Source organism: Miniopterus schreibersii (genome assembly GCF_964146895.1).
Source record: "Miniopterus schreibersii genome assembly, chromosome: 13".
Taxonomy (NCBI): Eukaryota; Metazoa; Chordata; class Mammalia; order Chiroptera; family Miniopteridae; genus Miniopterus; species Miniopterus schreibersii.
This window is the reverse complement of record NC_138113.1, coordinates 19,997,311-20,023,705: the sequence shown is the minus strand read 5'-3', so window position 1 is coordinate 20,023,705 and position 26,395 is coordinate 19,997,311. Positions and strand designations below refer to the sequence as shown.

Below are 26,395 nucleotides of genomic sequence, written 5' to 3'. Positions count from 1 at the left end.
ACCCTAGTTAGTGCACTGTTGGTGGGAATGCAGACCGGGGCAGCTACTGTGGAAAACAGTATGGAGTGTCCTCAAAAGTTAAAAACAGAACTGCCTTTTGACCCAGCAACCCCATTTCTGGGTTTATGTCCTAAGAATCTAGAAACACCAATCAGAAAGAATATATGTTCATAGCAGTGTTATTTACAATAGCCAAGATACAGAAACAGCAACATGCTCATCAGTAGGTGAGTAGGTAAAAAAGCTGTGGTATATTTATTTACACAGTGGAAAAATATGTGGCTGTAAAAAAGAATGAACTTTTACCCTTTGCAACAGCATGGATGGACCTAGAGATTATTATGCTAAGTGAAATAAGCCAGTGAGAGAAAGACAAATACCATATGATTTCATAAATATGTGGTATCTAATTGGTGAACAAAATAAAACCAGAGGCATGGATACATGGAACAGACTGACGGATGTCAGAGGGGAGGGGGATGAGGGAGACTGGATAAAGGATGGTGAAGGGATTAGCCAAAGAACATATATGCATAGCCCATGGACACAGACAATAGTGTGGGGAGGGCAGAGGGAGGGGGGGCTGGGTGGAGGTGAGCAAAGTGGGGGAGGAATGGGGGACATTTGCAGTAGTGTCAATAAATAATTTAAATAAAATAAATATATAAATAATACAAATAAAGCCCATAAACCATTTACCAAGATTAAATTTTTTTCTTAATTTATCTTTATTATTGAAAGTATTACAGATATCCCCCTTTTTACACCCATTTACCTCCCCAGGCCTTCACCACACTATTGTCTGTGTCCATGGGTTATGCATATATGCATCTAAGTTCTCTGGGGAAAAAATAAGCATTTTTCCATTTTGTTACATAATCCTTATAATATTAACTCAACAACTCTTCTATTATTTCCACTTTTCTACAAAGGCAAACAACAGTGACCATCTTCACTCCTAGTGCCTCCAACCTTTTAATTAACTCTTAAGACTAAATTCTTATAGGTCAAACTTGGGGCAAGGAACTTCTAAGTACAAACTGAAAATAGTGTAGCACAGATGCCCACATTTCTCATGATAAACACGAGTAACTAGAAGCTTTTTAAAAAGATGCCTTTATGTCCATCTCTAGAATCTTTCTGCATCTTGCAACCACAGGGCAAGCTCAACTTGGGAATGTCCATTTTTTGTTCTTTGTATGTATTAATCATTGCTTTTCAGAAGAATGGTATCAATTTAAACTATCATAAGAAATAAAAATGTTTTAAAAGTTTCACTATAATTTCCCCAAATTAAGAATTATGTTTTAACATGCCTTGATAATCTGACTGGTATAACTGACATATTGTTTTAATTTTTTTGATGACTAAGGAGGCTAGAGTTTATCAATATGTTTCTTTAACTAATACTATTTCCTCTAAATAGTTTATGTCCTTTTATTAAGGTCAACTACATGAGAAGCAACTAAAAATCTAACACATTAACATTTTGCCATATGTTTTAAAACACACTTTAAAAAGTAAAATTTCTGGAGTTCTGGTGAAGATGGTAGAATAGGTAAATGCTGTGTTCGCCTCCTCTCATGACCATCAAAAATTACAACTAAATTACAGAACAATCACCCTTGAGAACCATCTGTAGACTAACTGAATGGAACTCCTAACACTAAGGATATAAAGAAGCAGCTGCAAGACTGCTTAATGGCAATTATAGTTTCTAGTAACACACACACACGTAAAATTTCTGGATTCGGTAATACATTTACATCGTTCAAATATCAAAAGCTATAAAAACACATACTGAGAAAAGTCTCTTTTCTACTCTGCCCTATCTGCTACGATCTCATCTATCTCTCTACTATCCCCACTCCTTATCTCCCCAACCAGGTAATCACTATAATGTTTCTTCTTAATAATTCTGGAACATTGTCACATATGTGGAAGCAAAGTCAAATATTTATTTTCCACCCCACTTTTACCCATGGTAAAGCACTGCCCATTTTCCTACCCTTTAAGCTTTGTACTTTGTAGAATATACTAGGGATTCTTCCATATTAATACATAAAGGGCTTCCTCAATCCTTTTTTATAGCTGCACAGTAACCTATGGGTACATTACAACTTCACTTGTCTCCAGCCAAATGATATTTAGGCTGTTTCCAATCTTTACTATAATCACAAACATACTGTAATACATAATTCTGTGCATATGTTATTCTTTCACTGTAAAAGGCTGTATTTTAATCATCTCTAAAAATTTAACAATATATAATATTCTAATAGTCATATATTAATTTTTTCTGATAAAGATATAGGTGCAAGAATAGTACAGATAAAGAGAAGCTTTTTATGTTAGGAAATAATGATTTAAGAAATGAATTACTGAACTTAATAAATAGCAAAATTAGTTGAATAATTTTAAAACATGCCTAAGCATTTAAAGTTCTCACAGTTTTACAGTTTAACACCCTATGGGATACTTATGATCCTTATTTAGATATGATTTCTTTATCCCCAAAAGAAAATCCTGCATAGACTAAACCCTCAATAAATATTTAGTAACCAATAGTCATTCTCAGGTATCTGTAGAAGCCTAGTGTGCCCCACATACCTCTGACACTACAGCAGCAGAAAAGGATCACAGATCTGAGAAAGCAGAAGAGATCCCAATTGAGATTTACAGGCAATGTATTTTATGGTTGCTGATAACAACAACCATTTTGGAGGCCTGTAAGTCTTTTCTTTTTAAAATATATTCTACAGAATGGCGATAATATTCTTAAATTCTAAGCGGTCCACAAGAAATCATTTCCTATAAATCCCAAAATTTTTTAAAACATCCCAAAACAAAAATGAAAACAAGAAATTAAAAAACGAACAATGTAAATGATACCAACCATTTCACACAGTCTGTATGACCCAGGTAGTGCCGTTGAGTTCTCTCCTCATAATTAAATAGTACGACTACTGATGCTATGAAATAAACTATTTCCCCAGTAGGAAGAAGGTAAACATTAGCTCGACAGTCCTTTCCTCGATAACCATATCTTAAAAGAAAGTCAAGGTTTTTAACAAACATAATTTTTGAGGTGTTAAAAATTAACAATTTCTTCAAGGATGCTTAAGGAAATCAGTAAGGTATAATGTAAAGAGGGCTGGGCTGGAACTTGAGAACTCGTGTCTGCCAATGTTCTTGAATCTGAGTTTCCCCATTCACCAAATACACTGAGTTCCCGGTGTGTAAGGTACAGAGCTAAACATACAAACCAATGGCCTGTGTCCCTAGAGCTTGTGCTCTGGCAAAAATGACAAAAGCCAACAACAATTATGTTATTAGGACCTGTGGGGAGAAAAATAACAGGATGCTGCAAGAACCATAAAAGGAGGAACTAACTTAAACGGAGAGAAAAAGAGGGCACAAAGGAAGGGCTGTCTGAGAAAGCGGCGTTCGTGCCGGGCCCACACGATAAATGAGAGCCAGGCAGTGTGGCAGGCAGAGGGCCTGTTAAAATGTCCAGAAGGACAGGACTGGCGAGATTCCCCAAGCTAATGCCCCTGAAAGGATGGAATGGTTCAAGGGCGGGGGAAGAGGGTGTGGGGGAGGCAGGCAGAAAGCAGAGTGCAAACTATTAGCTGCCTTGGGCTTCACTAGGAGTTTCTCAGAGGTTTTAAGAGAAGGGAGAATGTCTCAGTGTAATTAGGAGAGCTCTATTTTGTATAGAAATATCTTTAAAACGTCTGGCTGAGAACAGAAGTTAATTCTGGAATTAAAAGCAACCTTGTTAGTTTGAACTCAATAATTCATATTATTTCACAGGTTACAAAATATTTAACCGGCGTTTTCTTATTTAATTCTCACAACAGGCCTGTGAGGTAGGGGTTATTAACCTCTTTAAGTGAAAGTAAGTTTCACTGAGGGTAAGTGGCAGGGCCAAGACTCAAACATTAGTCTTCCAATTCCAGTTCAATGCCTTTTCTACCTCATTACAAATACCGGCTGTAATGATCACAGAATATTGCTTGCTGTACTTTGAAGACGTTAATTTTGATGATTTTGAACTGCTAATAGCAAAATATATAAAATATGTGGAAGGATTAGAGATGACATCTCTTTACCTTCCCAAGAGGTTGTCATTTTTACATTTACTTTTCTGGTATAAAAATCATTTTGATAGAGGTCAGGTGAACTAACTTTTCCTCGGTGAGGCAAACAGATTTGCTGTCATGGTTGAAAAGGATACACCCACTCCAGTTTCAGCTTCTCAGGAGGCAGTTCTGTTCTGATGTCATCATAGTTGTCAACATCAGAAGGAATAAACATCGTAATTGGCCGACCTCGCATAAACATTTTAATATAGTCTCCTTCTGTTGAAACACAAGACAAAAATTAAGTCACTTGTCTTTTCTGAATAACCACAGAAAAGTGGATACAATAAAAATGATAAAAAATAGCTATTTTAGAGTTCTAGTCTCATTATTTATCATTGTTTTTCTGTATAAAAATCTAGTACAAAAATACTATAGGAAAAACTATTGGTCATTTCCTTAAAATGAGAGTAACTATTTTCATAATTAAAATACAATTTCTCTGTATAAGTCAATACATTTCAACAAGGCAAGGACGGCTGAGGTAGACAAATGCAAAAGAAAATAGTGTCATGGAAGTTTCGCTAACAGTTGAAAAGAAGAAAGGGATTATCGGAGTAGACAACCATGTCTACCACACCACTTGATCAACCTACTGCTATTTAATGACTTACAAAAAACATGGCCTCAGAACATACCACAAGGAGAGGAGTCAATGCCCTCGTAAGTCAGGACAGGAGGGAGACTAAGAGCTCTGCTGCACATGGCTGAGGGCAGAGCTGGGAGGGAGAGAGGACCAGCTCCCTCACTTCACAATTTTGCCTACAATCAGCATTGGGTCCAAGCAATTAAATTCATTGCAATACACTAACATTTTAAAGACAATGCTAGGAAACAATTTCTAATTAGCAGCAAAGGTTCTAAAACATCTTTTATTTAAATAAAACCAATAGTTGTTTATAAGCTCTGCAACAGTCTAAAACTAAAAATGTTAAAAAGACAACTCTAGAATCAAATCAGTATTTATTATATACCTTTTACAAATGGAAACAATACTTCACTTAAGTAAACAGATGAGATTGTTTCTCATGCCTTAAAACAAACAAAAAATGAAACACCTCCCGGCTGGGCGTGGCTCAGCAGTTGAGCGTTGACCTAGGATCCAGGTGATCGGGGTTCGATTCCCGGTCAGGGCACATGCCCGGGTTGCGGGCTCGATCCCCAGTCGGAGCCGTGCAGGAGGCAGCCGTTCAATGACCCTCTCACCACTGATGTTTCTATTTCACTCTCTCCCTCTCCTTTCCTCTCTGAAATCAATAAAGATATATTAAAAAAAAAAAAAAAGAAACACCAAAAAGACCCAGTATTCCCACCTACATACAGGTATGTTTAATAAATGTTGACAATGTTTGTGAAATGGTTACGAAAGAACCTAAATGAGACGGAGAAAATAAGGGACTGAGAACAAAGCACAGGAAGCTGTCTAGCACTTGCCAACTTGTCTAGTGTAATATGAAAACAGCATTAGAAACAGGCTGAAACTGTGGTCATCAAGCAGAGGCTGACACAACTTTAGGACCTCTAATAATTCAAGTTTATAGAATGCAAACTATGGAAGGAAAGATAAATTATTTTGCCGAATGTCTGCAAATAATTCTTTAGAGTCAGATTTAAAAATTGTGCTTTTTATGGGTGAGAAGTTCAAGTTATTTTTATTATTATTACTCACAGTGTGCTAGCCTCTAAGATCTTAGAACAGGCTAACACCTCCCACGCCACGATTTTAACACCACATGATGCATGTCTTTATTACTTCTGAATCTAAAAGTGGGCTCTGCTTCCTGATGATTTTTAGCATAGCTGAACTTTGATAACTAAATGATTACCAGCTGCAACTATTTCCCTTCTGCAACCATTTTTATTTCCTTGTCTTTTTTCTTTTTTTACAGTTTACTTTCTTATCGATGTGACTTTGTTATGCAATTTTCAATCATTGTTAAATTCTTTCAAGTCTTTTTTTTTTTTTAAATAGATCTTTATTGATTTCAGAGAGAGGAAAGGAGGGGGAGAGAGAGAGAGACAGAAACATCAATGATGAGAGAGCCATTGATCGAGCCCACAACCCGGGCACGTGCCCTGACCGGGAATTGAACCCCGATCGCCTGGATCCCAGGTCGACGCTCAACCACTGAGCCACGCCCGGCTGGGCTCATTGTTAAATTCTTAAAGGCAGATATCCTGTCTTTTGGAATTTCTCCCAGAATCTTGATCACATGTATATGTCATAAATGCTTTCTGAATGAAAAAATAAAACTTAATAAATGCTTCTATTATCACTCAGAGGAGGTTGTATGTCCAGCAAAGGGAACAGGTTAAGGAGAGTATCAAAGAAAACAAAAACACACAAAAAAGTTCACCTCTGCTAATAGAATACCATACTGATTTATCAACTGTCAAGTAGCACTAGCAACTAAGTACTGTAAAAGCAAAGGAACTACCTATCTGATGTCTGTCAACTTTTCTAATGTAATATAAAAATGGCAATTCATGTTATGATAAAAATGCTTTCCCTGCCTGTAAATTGGCAGTATATACACTGGAGGTCAAGTGTGTAACCTAGACACTGCAAACAATTTCTGGGACTGAGATGGACGCAATACATGATAGTGGAAAGAACATGAGCTTCGGAAAAAGACTAATCGGGGCCCTTACTAGCTGTGTGACTTCAGCATCATTTTCCTAATACCTAAAATGCTACTACTACTACTCGGATTATAACTGATTAAATAAGCATCACACTGCAAATTATGAGGTCCTCGACAAATTTTATTCCCTTTCCTCTGAGAATGATTTTTGACTATTCTAAACACTGTCTAGGAACTGCTTACACTACAATATATAACACACTATATGATCTCTTAAGCTTAAAAGAGACTATCCTCAGAATACTAAGCATAGGCAAATAAGCTAAAATTCTGATTCTATCATGTACACAGGGGTCACAAATCCAAATATCTACAGGCCCAGGCAGGAAACACAAAATGAGAGCAGTGAGAGAATACAGGATGACTGGGGGTGGGTGGGTACTGGCATACCCCATGCCCCATCTCAGGGAGGCAGCAGCTAGTTAACTCCATGGAAGATGGGGCCCACTGTTGCTAGATTTTCTCATTTTTTGAGAAGTAGGAAATCTGTAATTTATTGTGAAATATCCCCATTTAAAAATGTTTACTCCTTTGCCAAAAAAAGGGGAAAATGCCATGTGAAAACACACGTTGGCCCGCATCCAGCACACAGGTTACTAGTTTGCAAACTTTTTTTTTTTTTTTTAAAGAAGACAGCCTTTACCTTGGGAATCAGGTAAAATATATAAATGAAGAAGAGCCTTTTACCCTCAGTCATGATGAGTCAAACTCACTGCAGACTCTGTCCTGAGGCTGTCAGGCTTCTTGATCTTACAGTCAAAGGACTTTACAGTGAGCTTGCTTATTTTACCCCAATGCTTCTTTCTGGCTGTCCTCACTGTAAAGTACCATGAAAATCAAGGGGATAGAATGGGCCACGGGGCTGGTCAAGGAGGAGTATGAGATCTGCAACATTAAAACAAAGTTTGGTGGCCCAGAAAAAGAATGTAAGAAAAGGAAATTATTAAACTATCTCAAAATAAATAGTAAACACAGTATGGGGCTATCAGTATTCCATAATAAAGCTGCTGCTAACTGAAATGTAATTAATCTCAACATTTTATCTTCTATCCTGACACCATGACAATTCCTGGAAGGCTATATGTGCAGTGGAGAGAACACAAGCTTAGTGATAAAGACAGTCCTTGTTTTGAAGCCCAGCTTTACCACTTACCAGCTTATGCTCCAATAAAATTCTTAACTGAATCTGATCAATGACAGCTTAATTATAAAAGAAATTCTGTAGAATATTGTTAATAAAAGTACCATAAACACCATTAGTTCATTTCTCTAGACACATATAATTTTGAAACTGAAAGGATTCTTAGCGCTCACCTAGTCCAATTCCTCACTTTTACAGAAGGGGAAACTAAGGCTCAGAAAAGTCAAATGAGTTTTTAGAATGTTCTCCAAAATTTTGTCTATTATTCAGAACTTGGGAAACATTTTCATTCTAAAACTATGTTCCATATCCATACTGTTCAAAATGACAGCCACTGGTTTTAACACTTCAAATGTGGCTAGTCAAAACTGAGAAATGCTGTAAGTGTAAATTACACAGCAGATTTGGAAAACTTAGTATGGAAAAAAGTAAAATATCTACTCAGTAGTAATTTTTTATATTGATCACATATTGAAATGGTATTCTGGGTGAATGATAGACTGGGTTAAATATATTAAACGCAATCTTACCGGTGTTCTTTTCACTTTTTAAAATATGGCTACTAGAACATTTTAAGTGAGACATGTTATACATTATATATATTTCTATTAGACAGTACTGTTCAGACAAGTGGTGAGGTCCTCAGGCTAGTCAAAAGAAGTCCAATTACCTGACAATACAGCTTACTTATAATCTAAATAGTACGAGCCTGAGCTCTGAATCCAGACAGTAGGAAAAAGAGGAGGAAGGTGATGTTTCTGCTCTGTTATCTTTGAGAAGAGTGAACGCTAATCAAAATTTTGAAATACTTGATGCTATACTTTCCTTTCTATGTTCTTCTACACACCTCCTAGCATTTCCTCTTCAGTCTCCTCAAGTTTTGTTAACCTTCCACCTTAGCATTTCCCTTAGGCTGTCCTGTCTCCCAGAAGTGCTGCAAGTTGAGAAACAATCTTCATATTCTCTAATCCAAACTTTTTGGGATAGTTATCACAGGTGTTCTGAGAAAAGAAGCACTGCCAAAATGATTCATAACGATGTACATAACTGACTTCTAAAGCAGTTAATACATTTAAAAAATGATTATCACAATTTATTAATCTTTCATAGATGGTAAAAAAGTGAAAGGGAAACTTCAGACGGTGGAATAGGTCGGCAGTACTGGGCAACTCTGCTCCAGGGTCAGTGCCCTCTAGTTCTTTTTCTCACACCTTGCCCTATTTCTGGAATTAGGAATTTAAAAAACAAACAAACAAAAAACAGCCTTTCAAAGACAACAACAGAGTTTCCGGGGTTTGGACTATGACTCTACTTATCTGTGCAATGGGTAATCCTGACTGTAGAAAGCCTTCTCTGAACTTTGAGAATGCTCAGTTTAAAGCATCTTTCTCTCCCACATTTTCACTTTCAGAATCCATTAAAAAAACTTCTTTTACAATCTTTAGAACTAAAGAGCCCATCAAAACTGGAATATGCATTTTACCTTGAACTAAAATAAAATGTAGCTGTAGAGTGTGATGCTACCTAATTCCAGCAAACAAGCATAAAATTAAAGATGCTTTCATTTGAGCTTTTCCTCTGATATTAACAGTTCTAGTCCCCCAAAACAGAGAGCTAAACAACAGACTTATAAACAAGATGTTAGAAATATTGGGGATCAATATTGGGTGGAAGGGGTAAAATAAATAAATAAACACAAGTTTAATGATTTAAAAAAAGAAAAAGAGGCCCGGCCGGGCGTGGCTCAGCGGTTGAGCGTTGACCTAGGATCCAGGTGATCAGGGTTCGATTCCCGGTCAGGGCACGTGCCTGGGTTGCAGGCTCGATCAATGACTCTCTCATCATTGATGTTTCTATCTCTCTCTCTCCCTCTCCTGTCCTCTCTCTGAAATCAGTAAAGATATATTTAAAAAAAAGAAAAAAAAAAAGAAATATTGATTACAATTTTAAAGTAGCCATGACAAAGACCATTTTAGGCAGGCTAAAATATTTTCTTAAGAACAATTTATTTTTCAAACATAAGACTTCAAATCCCAGTTAATGACCCAGCTATACTGTAGTAATGATTTAATATTTTAAAATTCCAATGAAACAATGTAATCTGTAAGGATGTTTGGACTTTGAACAGGAATTTGATTTATACTATCATAAAATCTAAATTTCACTCCTTTCAAAGGTCTAGGTATAAAAATAGATCACAAAAAAATGTAGATCCCCAAATTTAAAAAAGGGTGGGGGTGAATTAAGAAGAATATAAACTGATCTACTTACTAACCTTATTTCACAGATTTCAAAAATTCCTAGTTGTAGTGCTTGCCAAATATTACGCAGTTAGTTTTACTGGCTAGGACAAGAACCGAGGTCTGAAAATTTTGAACCAGTACTAAAACACTACCTTAATTTTCTTTGTTCTACAGGCAGAGTTCTACTGGCTGGTAAATTTTACTGAATTCTTAATTAGAGGGTGGGGGGGAGTGAGGGTTCATAATGAAGATATAAAAGATGTGAACCTAGCCCCCTAGGAGCTTACAATACAGAAATAACAAGTCTTATACATCTGCCAATCAACTCTTATACTAATTACTGCAATAAACCAACTTGCAGTTAACTACTTTCTTGAATCTAAACCCCCTTTAATCAGATTTCTCTTTGCTGTTTTGTTTACAACTGTGATTGTCATAAAATTACTTAAAAAATATCAGATGTGGGAGTTTGCTTAAGCATTTTAGATTATTTTTACTGCTTGGAATAGCCTTTCTTTGGGAAAAGAGAGGAAAGTCTATTCCAATAATATAAGACACATAAAACTTCTAAATACTTGCTATGTTGCTGAAACCTTATCTGAACTAAGCAAAATATGGTTGTATTTTTAAAACTCCCTCAGATCACTCACTTATATGCTCAGGAAAAGTTATTTTAAGGACTACATAAATGAAAAAAATATTCATTACATATGCATATACCAAGTTGTATTTAATTTTTTGAAAGTAAGAAATTAAAAGAATAAATGTCAGATGTCAAAATATTTATCCCTCCAGCTCTTTCCCAATTACGTACAGTAGAAAGAGAATCAGGAGCCTGAAGGAAAACAATAAAAACCTGTATATGAAAGTCTAATTAAACAGGATTAAGGAAAGGCTTCAACTTCACCTTAAACACTTTGAGAGCCTGAGCCAAATAAAGCAAAATATAAAGATCTAATGGATCTGGGCGGTCAGTATATGGGTGCTTGCTATATTATTTGCATACATTTGCAGAAAGATTAAAATATTTCACAACTTTTAAATTTAAAAAGCATTAAAGGAAATAATCAATAGAATATTTTTGCTGAAACTGTTCCTGAGGAACCAATTATGAGTGTAGTTCAGGAATGTGCCACATGATTTACTATGCCTTTTCTCGAAATCTTGATATATGTTACTGACCAATTCCAACTCTTTTTCTGCTAAGCCTAATCACACGTTTCAAAATTCTTTTCAAAGTGCTTTAGGGAAATAATAATTGTTACAGTGGGCAACACATCATAAAGTTTGCCATTTCTGGACAAAATCGGTTTTTAACTATGCTATCTCAGTTAACTGACATGTTTGAGGAATGAGGATTTTCTGGTTAATTGCATTTTCTAGTTTAGATTTTTAAAAAACTTATGCCTATGGCTGTGAAAATACAGTATGGGTGAAAAATTTTCAACCAGAATAAAATAAATATGCACACAAGAAGGATGTTCTCTTATGAAAAGTCATATTCTCCATGTCCAAAGGGAGCAGCCAGAGCTTTTTTCTCAGCTAAAAATAAGGAAAAAACATCTTAAGAACACATATTTTTAAAAGTTGGGACAGTCTGTATTAAAAAAAACCTGGAGCACCTTTAAACATATTTTAATCTATAAGACTGTTACCAACAACATCAAGAAATCAGATCTTTGTTTTTACAGGGCTTTTAAAAATTCTCCAACAGAGAAAACGTGCCCTTTTCGGTATCCTTTTAAAATATAGAGAATACTTGGACAAGCCCAGACCTAGGGATGTAAGTAATGTTTATATAGCCTATTTTAAAAGGCCCAATATGTAAGTTGTTGTTTTTTTTTGAAATGCAATACGTGGTTTTCTGCCCTTCCTGTTATTAAAACTAAAACAGCCATAAAGCAAGCACCCTTTCTCCTAAATTCTGATGTTGCAGTTTGGGTACCATCTCAGGAACAAAATGGAAAGATGCTACCTGTAGTTCAATTAAGGGCTTTCTGACTTTGTTTGGTTTGTTTCAAAATGCACACCCTCGCAGCAGGTGAGAACATACTCCCTCCTCCCTCTCAACAGGTAACAATATGCAGACAGTGTCGGCAGCACTGCTAGCCAATATACCTTACAAGTAAATTTTAGATATTCTTTCAGGTACAGCGCTCAGTTTATACAGGTATGATCAGGTTTTGGGAGAGAACATGCCTGGAGCCAACAGGTCAGAAAACAACACAAGACACTGCATTGAACAAAAGCACCTGTATTCAAATTCTTTAAAAAGTAGATTAAAACAAGTTAACGAAGGAACTGGGGTGGGGTGGGGAGGGAGTGTGCCTTCCATTTTCTATTTGCTGCAAGAAAGAACTTTCAAAAGTTATTAGAGACCCTTAGCGCTGTCTAGTATAAGCCTAACTATATGCAAGGGAACTGAGGTCCAAGGTCTGAGTCATAGGAAAAAAATTATCATCAGATAAACAATGTTTCATATTTTTTTCATAATTTCTTTTGGCAAATGGAATTTTGAGCTCCTCCTCAAAATTTTAATCACTATAGGATTCTGATTCTTTAAACTTCTGTGGTACAGGTCACTTCACCATTAACTAGGTCTCATGCTTACGCTCTTTCCTCTATACCACTGTTTCCTTTTCCAGTGAGGTGCCTAATTGAAGCTTCTATTCCTTAGAATCAATCTGTATTTTATAAATGTAATGATTAACAAGTACATAACTGTACACACACTACAATCAATAACCTCCTTGCTGTTCCTTAACACAGCAAGAAAGCTCTTGCCTTCGGACTCATGTACTTCCAGATTTCTCTGCTCATGAAATTCCTTTCTCCAGATAGCCACATATTTCACTCACTTCCTTCAGGTGGCTCAAATATCACTTTATCAGAAATGTCTTCCCTAACAACTCTATAAAATAGCAGTTCTTTCCTCTTCTTATTCTTTCCCAATCTGTAGTACCTCCTGACATATTAAGTATTTATTATCTGCTTCTTATATGCAGAGTATAAGTTCCACAAAGTTCAGACATTGTAACTGCTAAATCTCCGAGTGCCTAGGACAGGTCCTGACAAAATAAGCACTCAATAAGCATTTGTTAAATGAATGAATGTTTAAAACATGTATCTGATAAAGAATAAAGAAATACAACAGAACTGGAACAGCTTTTAAAATGACAAGATTACTTAAGAGTTTTCTTTCTCCAATTTTGTAAATGATTTTATATTTTACATTTTTAGATTATCTGAACAACTGTTTCGCTACAACAAATTACCCAAGGAGTTTAGACGGTATGTATTTCAAAATGACTTTTAAAGTCACCTGAAACCATTTTTAGACAGGTAGCTAGGTAGCTAATAAGAAATAGTCAATTACACCTCAATTTTCTAAAATATTATAACTATTCTTCCCTCTAAATACACCCGTAGCTAGGATATTACTGCATCGATTTGATAGTTAAGCAAGAAAGAATCTAATCTTAAGAGCAGTGAAACCCCTTATAAGAGAAAGTAAGAGTGTGATCTGGTGATTGATGAGTTCCCTTTTCCTCTATTAAGCAAATTTTTCTCCAGTAGGGATCTGAGTTATTCAGGTATTTAACATGATGAGACAATTAATTATGTGCTAATTCTAAGCAGCACAAATTTAAGACGCTAAAAGGGAAAAATGATTAAAAATTATCCAGGAGGCCTGAAAATAACAGTAACATGCAATAACTTGAGGGCATTCAGGTTCTGCACTAAAATGAGGACGTGACACTTATTTTCCGTATTTAAAAAATGTAATGTACTTGATAACTATTATAAGGATGAGCTTATAGGCTGCACTCATTTTGCTTATTACAAAATTTGTCAGGTAATTATCTATTTTCCACAATAGATAACTTTATAAAAGTGCTTATAGCCCCCAAGTTAGCTCAAGAAACTTCCTAATCAATAACTTACCAAATGAATAGTATTGTACTAGAACCTAACTGCTACATCTAACAATAAATAGTCCTACAGGAAAACTTATTCAGAGTTTAACTTGACGTGTTGTCTTTATTTCTCTTGTGATGGGACCAGAATCTACCAGAAATAGGAAGAAGAGTAATGAAGAGGGTTTAGGCTTCTGGGATTTGAGTGTAGATAAAGATCTAAGTAAGAGCCTCTTTTTAGTGGTATAACCTGTCCTTCCACCCACACCTAGCCTCAAGAGATTGTCCTGTGTACATCCCATTCCACCTCCAATTGCTTTTATCCATGGTTTCCTTCCTTCTGCCTAAGTGCTGATCAGAACAGGGAGTGAAGGACATAGGCCTTTGAAGTAAAGTTTTCTCTGCTACCACTCACCTAATGTAAATAGCCTTCTTCCCAAATCAAAACAGATGGCTTGGAGCAAGTCACGCTTGTGATTGTCAAAAAAGAGCTAAGAAAATCAATAAGTCATATTTTTAAAAGATTGTCCAAAAGTGGCACATATTTTGGATTAATACCTAAAGTATAAGTAAATGTGTTGTGAAATATGCTATTCAAAATGAATACCAAACTTGAAAAATACATCTACAATTTTATCAAATGAAGGTCTTTTTATCTACTCGACACATTTCAGGGCAACGATTTACAGCCAGACTCATATATATTAATAACTAAAATTTACTTAGTACTATAGGTCAGGTACTATGTTTAAACACTTTATTAACTTTGATTTTTATAACAATCTTTTAGGGTTTATTATTGTCTCAATTACAGACGAGAAAACAAAAAACTTAAGAAGATGAAGTAACCCCAAGGTCACATAGCTAAGTAATGGTGAATCCTGCCTCTGGGCTCCAAAATACATGTGTTTAAACATCTACAATATGTTGCTTGCTACACAGTAGATTAAGTCTTAGAGACAACTCAAGTGTAACTGTCCAAAACCAAACTCTTAATCTTTTCCATACATCTGGTCCTCCTCACATGTCCCTTATTTTAGTAGATGCCTCTTACCTAGTTGCTCAAGCTAGCCTTCATAGATTCCCCTCTGTTCTTATCTCTTCTACCCCATCTATTCTTAAACTACCTAGACTCTATCCACTCCTTTCTATAGATTCTGCCTCAATTTCAATCAGGCCTGAACTACCTAACAGGTTGAAATACAAGAGTTCTCCCTAAAGATACCCTACAGTGTTAAGAGTACATTGCAGATAGAACACAACTCATTAATTCAAATTCCAAAAAATAAAGCTAAATTGCAAGCAACAACTGATATTATTAAATTACAACATCTGGGACAATCTTTTTGAGTTAAAATTCTTATAATGGAATTTAACTTATTTTTCTATTGCCTTTTCCAGCTTTTCATTCCATCATTCTTTCCCGACACTGGCATTAAAACACTGGTTAGTGATGCTTCTGTAGCAAAAGCCTTCCCTTTTAAATACATTTATTCACCTACCTACCTGAATAGTATACTAAAAACTCACAAATTCAAACCACTCACTCATTAAATACTAATCTTAAGTTCCCTTTTCCTTCCAAAGAACATACGACAATGTGAGAAAGAGGCAGGTAGCTCTTTCTCATTTATCCTGTAAGGATTTTATAAAGTTTAAGCTCTTTAACAAAACATGTAATAATAATAGCACCTTTTGATAGCTATGTTATCTTTTATTTTTAAAGAACTTTCATATATTCATATTATTTCATTCTTCAGCAGCCATGTGACATAAGCTTTGTAGTTATTATTCTCAGATTAGAAAACTTTAAATTAGACACTGTCATCTTGCCTAGATCACAAGGCTATTATCTAGAAGAGCCAGGACCAAACACTAAACACAGAGAGATTTTCCACTCACTGCTCTTTCCACTACATATCACTACTCCTATTTTTAGAAAATGTTTTTGATATATAGAAATAAGAACTGTCTTTGTAAATAACATATCATTTTTTCCTTAAACTATCTCAACCTTTACTTAGTCTATCCTTAACTACAAAAGAGGGAGGAAGTAAGACCTAACTAAAGGTGAAGGATGTTGGCTAAAATCAATGTCATTGACGATTTCTAGATAAAAACAAATCATCCAAAGAATATTACAAATAAATATTTCCTGTCTTAGTAAAGGAAAAAAAAAGTAAAAATCCACCACAGGATGTTTTTAGGCATCAACTTAAATCTCTAACAAAAATTTTAACCACATTGTATCTGGTTAATATAGTATCAGAAAATAATTATGATACAGGGAAATGACATGTAAACAGCATGCACAAAAAGGACATGCTTTCGTTTAGAGAGCTGCTTCAATTACATTTGCAGGCAATCTAAGGAGAATGTAAAACTACTGTAAAATTTACCTACTCTGCAATGAAATTAAATACACATTTACAGAAAGTCTCTCCTTTTTTGGTCAGAACAAGCTAACATCAGCAAGTAGCCAGGAATTACAATTAATATAAAAAAATTTAAGAGGAAATGGATTTGCTAGACTCATATTTTCACTCTGAGCTTCAAGAAATGAGTGATTATTTGCAATGAAGTTGGCAAGGCAGAAAACTGAGTTAAAATTTACCAATCTTTTAAATGGCTTTTATAAGTACAACTTTTATTGTTTTTAAAGAGGGAAATTCCCTTTAGTATTTTGTACCTCTTTGTAATGATGTATTTATTTCTACTGTTGACCACGAATCTTCAGAGCTCACAGAAATAAGATGGATTTTTAGAAAAGTAGTTGAATTTACTAGTTCAAATTACCGTATTTCTTTTATTAAGAGGAAAGTTGGGTAGTATAAATAATGAAAAGCCAAATAAGAGATACAGGAAGAAATTAACTTAGAAGGCGACCGACTGCATAGCTTATTCTTACCTTGGCTGTTTTTTTCACGGGTTGACATTTTTGCTGGTTGAGACAAAAATGACATATCTTACAATAATAATTGGGCATTTTTAAAATAACTATAATAATGTATTTCTCTTTAATTACTGAGCTAATAAAGTACACTGAATGAAAATAGTCAATATACTTATCAATTAGCAAAAATTTAACTGATATAAAAAAGCAACATAAATATTTTTTAAAAGAATTTTTACCTTGGTTAATGATGACATCTTTATGCCTACAAAAGAAATTCAAAGACATTTATTTTATAATTTTATCTGGCTGATCATTATTAGAACCACCTGAAGAAATTGTAAAAGCTTCAATGCTTAGGCCATACCCCAAAATAAATCTCTAGAAGTGAAATTCAGGAATCTGTATTTTAAAAAGCTTCTCACTGGTTTCAACTACTAATATCTACTATTTTATAAAATAATGAATATTTTATAAGATCACCTAATCAGTGAAAGTATAGAAACAATTTATAAAAAACACAAAAAACTTATGGGATCATTGAGATTTACTATTTGAGTTGAGGAGCCTTAATAGAAAGACCTAGCCATTTTTAGAACACTTAAAAGATACACTTAGAAGAAAAAAAGATTATAATATAGGTTTTAATTTATTTTATTTTTTAATTGAATTTATTGGGGTGACATTGGTTAATAAAATTATATAGGTCTTAGGTGTACAATTCTATAATACATCATCTGTATAATGTATTGTGTGTTCACCACCCCAATTCAAGTCTCCTATCACCATTTACCCCCATATCCTCTTCTACTTCCCCCACCTCCCTTTCCCTTTGGTAATCACCATGCTATTGTCTGTCTACAGAATAGGTTTTTTAAAATATAATTCAAACCAGGTACTTAATTGTACATGCAAACACGATAGTAACATAATTATTAATTTTCAGATATAACTGAGAAAGTATACTTACTTATCTGTATTTTTAATAACTTTTGATATTAATTTTGATGTTGAAACTGCCTTCAATAATTTATTACGACTATCATCTGAATTATCCCATGAATTATGTGACTTTTCAGCTGCTGGTGGTCGTTTTATGCTGAAAGAAACATTAATTTCTTAGAGAAAAATTCTATAAGTAGCAATGACACGTAATTGACAGTTTATATAGAATATAAAAGCAGCAATTAACATTTCCTTAAAGCTAGTCCAGAAAAGAGAAGGAAGAATTAGTTAAAAGGTTCTGCCTGGATGAGTGAAGGAGTTAAGCAAGGCAATTACCAAGTCTGTTTTATAGTTTTCACTATTATTCAGAAAACTCATTAGAACAAATATTACTTGATTTTTAAAAATCTGTACCTTTTTTGTTAATAGAAAAAACCCATTTGCTTAAATCCACAAGTAGCAAGCACTATTTCTCATTATTTGTGAAACTGTGAATTTGTGCAAAAACCTGTACTTTTTCGTAAGTTATCATAAAGATGCTATTTTCATTTTTTGTCATTATATATGGTACAAAAACAACAATTTCTAAATAAACTGTGAAATTAAAAGTAAAACTCCTGTTTATATCTTTTAGAGACAATTTTACCCATGACTAGAAATAAACACAATTTAACACAAGAATGCTGTATTATCAACACTGATTCCATGAATTTTTAACTGAAAAATTATATATATATATCTATATATATATATCTATAGATATATATATATAAGTGTTTGGCTGCATTGCTAAGTATCCTATACTCATCCGGCCTTCAAGACTTCTTGCAACAGTATATCCAAAGAGCAATTTAGAATGGCAAGCACATTTCCAAGAGACCTTAATAAGCTGAAAAAAAGGCCTGGGACAAAGACACCAAGTCGAATCAGAACCTTTGAGAGATTGATTATAAAAATAAGCCACCTTTAACCACATACACTCCAAAAGTGCATAACATTAATGAGCTATATCCAAGAAAAACTCCACGTGAGACCAGGCAGAAGGATTCGTGTGAGACACACAAAGCATTTTTAAGTGTTAAACATGCATCAATAAAATGAAGGATTTTTTGCTTTCCCAAATTTTCCATTAGTGATTTGAGGCAAAATATTAAACTGATCAAATAAAAATTTATTATAAATCTTTTAGAAATGGTTATCATTTATTTTACTAAAATCCTAGCCAGTTCTGGGAATGGCTTAATATTCTCCTAAGATTTCTAAGTAGAAGTATGATGATAAAACACAGGAGTGGCAAGAATAGATTTATAGTTGTGAGTATGAAAAACAGAGTTTATCCTTGTATTACTATTGATTAATTATTGTATTATTTTCCATACGAACACCTGTAAACCTACTTTTGCCCACCCCGTATAACTATACCTCATCACACAGCTGAAATCAGCATTTCTAAAACAGGCATGTTTCAGTAAGTGGGCCTAATTATCTGATTGTAAGACAGCTATGGCACTGAACTCCCAGCATGCAGGTTTAGATCCCCAATGTAGGCTTACACACATTGTTAGAATGTTTCTCCCTTCTCCCCCTCTCATAACTTTAAAATATTATTATTACAGGCGCAGAGAGAAGCCCTCAAGCAAGCCTTTAGCACAGAAAAGACCAAGTGAAGTGGATTCATTTCCTTACTCAAGCAAGAACTTATCCTCCTAAAACCCAAAACTAAAACTGAGAAGCAGTCACAATGAAGAGCCATTTGTTGAGAGGGGCCCTTGAAAGTTGAAGGTTGTAATGATGCCAAAATACGAAGAGGATAATTACATATGGCAATTTTCTACCCATGGCTATAAATTTATGCACAGTTACATATAACTGTAAAATATTCTATAATTTTATTAGAAAAATATTGTTTTGGTTTTAGAGTAGGTTATTTCTGCTTTCATCAAACTCTTTATGACTTAAGTTTTTCCCCCAGTTTTAACTGAGAAATCTTATCTTAAATCTTCATTTCCCAATGTCTAAAGTATAGATTATAGCAACAAAGAAGGAAAAACGAACGCCATCAGGCTTTCTCTTGGAATCCATGGATAGCCAACTTTTTCTCATGTCACAGAATTTAGGTATCATTACAACCATTCCCTAGCTCTGAACTCAGGGACAGTTAAAACCTTTTGGTGGGAGCAGAATTCTTGCTTTCTTGAGTTTGTCTGTGTATTTGGAGAGGCTGTGGAGAGGGCTGGGGAGAAGGTGATGCTCGAATTTGTGGACTTTGATCATTAGAATGAGATTCCTCTTTTTTTTCTCTTTGTCCTTGTGGTTTTTCTTTCTTTTTTTCTGTACCACTGTAAAATAAAGTATAACATGGAACAACACAAATTTAAACAAGAAAAGATATATCAAATGATGGGAAAAGTGATCATTATATAATTCAATCCTAAATCACACGCAAATACAATTTACACTGCTTTCATACAATAATGAAGATGCTTCTTTGAAAATTCTGGAAGCTATTAAAATCTTCGGTGAAGAATTTAAGAATAAGGTAATAAAACTATTGCCCTTTTAGACTGAAATGACCTAAGGCATTTGCCATCTTGGCAGATTTGGGGGAACAATAGAAGATCTGACTTCAACTTACCCAAATGAGAGAATTAGTAACACTTTCCTTTACCTTTGTAACAAATACGGACCCAAAGTACCCTGAATGATCATGTTTAGTAGGTTATTCTCTAATTCCCATTTCTTCTGTATAATTCCGCTCCTTCCAGCTGAGTTTTAAACTTACCAAGAGTCCACTGTGCTTTCCCTCTGAATATGTATACACCAGTTGTACTTTTTAAAATTGTAATTAAATACAAAGAAAACTGACAAAATACACACAGAAAAGAGAATTGTAATCTTTATGAACACTAAGTTAAATGCTCTGGAAAGACTCCATATAAATGAGTTACTAAAAAAACTGTTGTTAAATTTTGTGTGAGACAATTATAAAAGGTTGAGGGAGAAAATCATAGAGAAAGACGGGTTCTAATTCATATTGTTTTGTGTTTTAAATTTCTTACTCTGTTTTTAAAAATATAACTAAAAATTATAAAAAATAATTTATGGGTGTTTTTATGCAAGATCATCAACAAGCAATCTAATAAGAGATGCATACTTAGAAAGAAAGGAGTGGGAGGCTCATTTAATTGACAAATGAATATATGTGAATATATTCTTTATTAAAATAAAACATTTATGTATAAATTCTTGTGATTATGCACTTTGTTGATTAATGAAGCACCTGCCATTCCCAATCATATGGGATAGGAGTCCTTATACTGCACAAACACTTTTGACAATACTACAAGGCAGATAGAATCAAGATTTGAATTTCAGAATTGAAAAGGTAGAAAACTATCAACTGCTTATACTTCTTAATCAAAGATATTTTGTAATTTGACTATGAAGTGCATAATCTACAAGGAAGTAGGTTTAAAAAAATTTAAAACAAATATATGTACTATATACAATTTATCAAATTATAGTTTAAAATGTTAAAATATAATTTTGACAGTGATCTCCCTGAATCTGATTCAGTTCTGATATCTTCAGACTGGCCCTTGACTATGTACTTCATGTTTTTTAAAAGTATGTGCTGGGATGCACAATTCTACCTCAAAAATGTATTAACTTTGAAATTTATATCTAAGTTAGAAATTGCTTCTTTCTTCTTGTTCTTCAAACTATCTTGAATGCACAGGCCACTACTCTCATGTGGGCCCAGTACAACCTGAAAGAGATTTTCCTCTTGGGTTATTTTTAAAAACAAAATACTATAGAGCCCCTGCATCGTAAAGTAACAAACTCAGTCCCAGACTGCTGAGTCACTGCTGTGTACAATACTGATCACTGCAGAGAACTACAGCTCTGTAAGAAAATGGGCTGAATCTAAACTATTACTAAATTCAAGGACGTTGATTAATAACTTAAAAATCTCCACTCTGCATCTGTTTCCTCATCATGTGTCCTTTCTTTCCTGAGAGTGGAGCATGGGTAGTAAATCTGGGCATGCTCTGGAGAAGTCCAGATTCTTTATGACAATGACTGCAAAGACTGAATTCTAGAAGGGGCTTTTAAAAGGCCTAAATAAAGATCTTGTTACTTCTTCACCATTCCTGGTTAACATCTATAAGTCCACACTGATGAATGATTCAGTCACTAGCATTAGTTTATTGAGGCAATCATTTTCTATCAGTACATTTTAAATATTATTCTATTACTTAAGGTCCTCAATCATTCTTTGACAAAACAGCTCTAAGATTATGTAGCTGATCTCTTGTGGTCTCTCCAAACTCTATATGGAATAATTTGCTAGGAATTTCACAAAAGCAATTTTGTTGAAACAAAAGATTAAAATAATTAATTGATAAAAAGAACATAGAGAATGTAAATCTGTAATCCACTGAAACTTTATATTGCAGTATTTCCACTGCCTTCCTGCCCTCCATCCCCTAACACACATACATAAACACAGACAGCACACAGAACTATAATATTTTAACTTAAACCTTAATTTTATAGTCATGGTTAAAGAAAAAAAAGTTATAATAGTGTTTAACTTCCCACTAATGTAGTTATTTGTCAAAGATTCGATTTCTCCTTTAAAAAAGCTGCATCAGAGAATGACAAATACTGTGTATCACTTCTATGTGGAATCCAAAAAACAAAACAGGCTCAGATACAGAGAACAATCTCATGGTTGCTAGAAGGGAGGGAAGTGGAGGGTTAGATGAAAAAGGTGAAGGTGAGTGAGAGGTACAAGCTTCCAGTTATAAAATAAGTCACAGGGATGTAATGAACAGCATAGGGAATATAGTCATTAATAACTTAATAACTTTGTATGGTCACAGATGTTTTACTAGATTTATTGTGGTGATCACATCCTAGGACATATAAATGCTGAATCGCTACGTTGTACACCTGAAACTAATATACTGTATGTCTACTATACTACTTTATAAATAAATAAGCAAGCATGCTATAACAAATGTATCATTTGCTATGGGAAGTTCACTTCTGTAATTACATTAAACATAGTGACGCTTATCTCATCAACAAATGCTTGTTAAAAAGAAACCAACAAAACTCAGAAAATGCAAATGCTTTTTTTAGTAACAACCAAAAGCTGCCTCACACAACTTGAGAGGTCTGATGAATGTAAACTGAGTGAGTATAGGCTGGATGTCTCTATATTCAAAGGACATACTTACTTCAATTCCATAAGCTCTACTTCGTATTTGTTTCCGAAGTAGACCGAGTTATCACATTCAACCATTTTATAATGTTAGTTTTACACACACACACACACACACACACACACACACACACACACACCACTTACAAATGGATACCTTTTAGCAGCAGATGAAAGTGTTTCTTTTCTGGCAACTGAGACAGAGCTGGTATGACTTGGTTTTCTGTTTGCACTACTCCCATTGGTTATACAGGACAAGGAAATAGCTTCTCGAATGCCTGGTTGACCTAAAGGTGGTTAAGAAAAAAATTTTTACATCAAATTTCAAAATATTTCTCAAAGACTGAAGTTTAAAAAATTAAATCACTAGTGTTTGGACATAGAAAACTGCTCCCCCTGGTATATAGCATACAATAGTCTTGTCTCAAAAGTTAATCTCATCAGAACAAACTTACAGAGAAGCCATGCTAAGTTGCTAAACTGCAGCTAGATCATTCTTTAGCTAAATAGTTTGCTTTCCACACACAGCAGCCTTAAAGCACATGATTTTAAGTTGTGCTTCAAATTAAACCACAAATCCCCATATCACTGGTTTTCAGAAATAGCTAAGGTTCTGTTGAAATTTAATTAGAAATCCTCAGTGTTAAATCTTAGCATGTTATTCCATATTAATAAATCATAAGTATACAAAGTAACCTCTGCTTTTAAAATTTATACAGTAGGAAGACTGGAATAAATATGTGATGTCTACACTGGTGTGGTCAGGACAACTCAGTGACAAGATAAAACAGCCACATATACTCAAGGGGTAGATTTAAATATTTGGGATTAGAGAAGTTTTGAATTACTGGACCCAGTTTTCTCACATGCACACAAGAAAATCTAACTTTTAAATGAGGCCAATTTCATGTTTGTTTGTTTGCATCTCTTCATAAAAGCAGAGTGACAGACTTTTATGTACAGAGCCTAAAATATCTGGCACCCTAGTGTTCCATACATGATGATATAACACTGCATTTTTGACATGCATAAGCAGGTAAGCGCACCTACATCATAATCCTCAGACCAAAGGACTCAGAAGAAAGGAAGGGGAAGACTTACTGTATCTATTTTTTGAAACTTCCTAGGAAAATTTTCACATATTATAAGGTACAAAAAAACCCCCAAATTATGCTAGTATCACTGGTCATCAGCTCCAGTGCTAGTCTGTGAAGCAGGTGACTGTTGTATTGCAGCTTTTTAATTTTCTTAATGAATTTATTTTTTTATCCTCACCTCAGGATATGTATATTGATTTTAGAGAGAGAGGGAGAGAAACAACAATGTGAGAGAGAAACATCGATTGGTTGCCTCTGGAGGCACACACCCAGACTGGGGACTGAAGCCACCACCTTTTGTTGTATGGGACGATGCTCCAACCAACCAAGCCACATGGCCAGGGCTGTATTATAACTTAAAAAAAAAAGTGTTAAAATACTCATAATGTAAAATTACCATTTTAACCATTTATAAAGGTACAATTCAGTAGCATTCAGTGTATTTACAATGTTGTGCACCATTATTCAGTTCCAGAACATTTTCATCACCCCAAACAGAAACCCTGTACTCATTGAGCAGTCACTACTCCCCATTCCCTCCTTCCTCCCCCCAGGCCCTTGCCAATCATTAACCTGCATTAACTATATAGATGTGCCTATTCCAGATACTTCAATACATGGAATCATACAATGTGTGCTCTTGTGTGTCCAGCTTCTTTCACTTAGCACAATGTTTTCCAGGTAGGCTTTCTATTCACATCCTAGATACTTACTCCAAAAAGGTATCTTTTGATGTCCATTTCAAGGCCTACATATAATGGCTCCTAACTACTGAGCCAATTATACAGTTTACTCCATAAAGTAGTAACAATAAAAAAATAGAAGTGTTTGTGCAACTATTTGAATACTTTATTACTTTATTGTGTAAAACGAATGAAAAAGTAGAAAAATGAAGGTGCTGATGTGAATGAAAAAGTAGGTCTTGAAAACATAATATGTGATTGAAAATTTTCTAGTACTATATGTTGAAAAGAACGAATCTAGCCTAAACTGAGCTTTCAATGGACTTGTTGGTTATATAGTCACTAAAGAAAACAAAATTAAGAAACAAACAAAACAAAATCCTGGAGAAATTTTGGAGCCACATCAAAGACTGAGGTACAAATGATCAATATATATATAATTTTTTCTTCTTCAGAATCTTCCCCTCACACATATGCACATGATGTAAGCATTTCAGTGATGAATTATGTATGAATATTCTATTTCTGGAATATCTCACTGGAACACAACAGTGAGATAGGCCATCGACCAATAGTTATTTCTGAATTTCCTATGTTAAATTATGTCCAGTTCTCTCTGATAAACAAATACATAACAAAGTTTCTTCATGTTTCTTTTATCTCAAGAAGAAAGAAGAGCTTGTATTTGATACATACTAAGCTAGCAATTATCTCCAACAGAAAAACATTATGCTACCAAAGTATAAATGGGATAATCTCTTCAGTTTCTAAATACTCTGATTAGGGCCATAATTTTCATGAAGAATGTTAAGTTCTCTGTAATTCATTTGGAATTTAACCTGGGGGTCTTCTATTCCCTGAACACCAACATATTACAGGCACTGTTCAAAATATATATACATAATTCTGTATAAATGTGTAATTCATAAATACATAATCTCTGAGTTTCACATGTAATAGAATTGTTTCAGTTGTATTTGAATTTTCTGCATTCTCTTGAGTATCACTTAAAAAACAACTACCATTTTTTCACCAATGCCTCAAATGGCATATCTGCCTCAACTTAGTGTTTCTGAAATTACTAACCTACATGGACATTTCATGTTGATACTGATGTGACTGTTGTGATTCCTTCCTCAGCAATTACACTACGGTGAAATTTTAGTTACTGATTATGAAATATACTCTTCTGCATATTAATGTATTTATAAGCCTGAGTCACCCTATAACACTTAACTGAACATTACTTAAAACACTACTGTACATGAAAAAAAATCTAAAACTGACCAACTAAAACTTTGTATGTCTTCTAATCCTGTTCAAATTACCCTATCCTGTAAGAACTGCTGTTAAATTTATAATAAAAGGAAAACAAAGGAGCTTACTCTGCCATTATCAAAAGCAAAACCTTGGTTTTAACTTTTGTAAAATGTAAATATATATACCATTAGAG

General features: G+C 34.4%; 1 protein-coding gene across 2 annotated transcripts in view; it reads right to left on the bottom strand.

Moving 5' to 3' along the window:
• Positions 1-26,395, bottom strand: part of EML4 (EMAP like 4) — a 129,939-nt gene that overhangs the window by 42,402 nt on the left and 61,142 nt on the right. The window contains exons 3-9 of one of the 2 annotated variants that reach the window (XM_081155865.1): positions 23,320-23,449; positions 20,095-20,268; positions 17,955-18,083; positions 17,224-17,249; positions 17,000-17,032; positions 4,241-4,364; positions 2,897-3,046 (exon numbers count right to left, since the gene is read on the bottom strand). In XM_081155865.1, coding sequence (XP_081011991.1) covers positions 2,897-3,046; positions 4,241-4,364; positions 17,000-17,032; positions 17,224-17,249; positions 17,955-18,083; positions 20,095-20,268; positions 23,320-23,449 — 766 coding nt within the window. The remainder of the gene's footprint in view (positions 1-2,896; positions 3,047-4,240; positions 4,365-16,999; positions 17,033-17,223; positions 17,250-17,954; positions 18,084-20,094; positions 20,269-23,319; positions 23,450-26,395) is intronic. The other variant, XM_081155866.1, reaches the window with a different exon arrangement.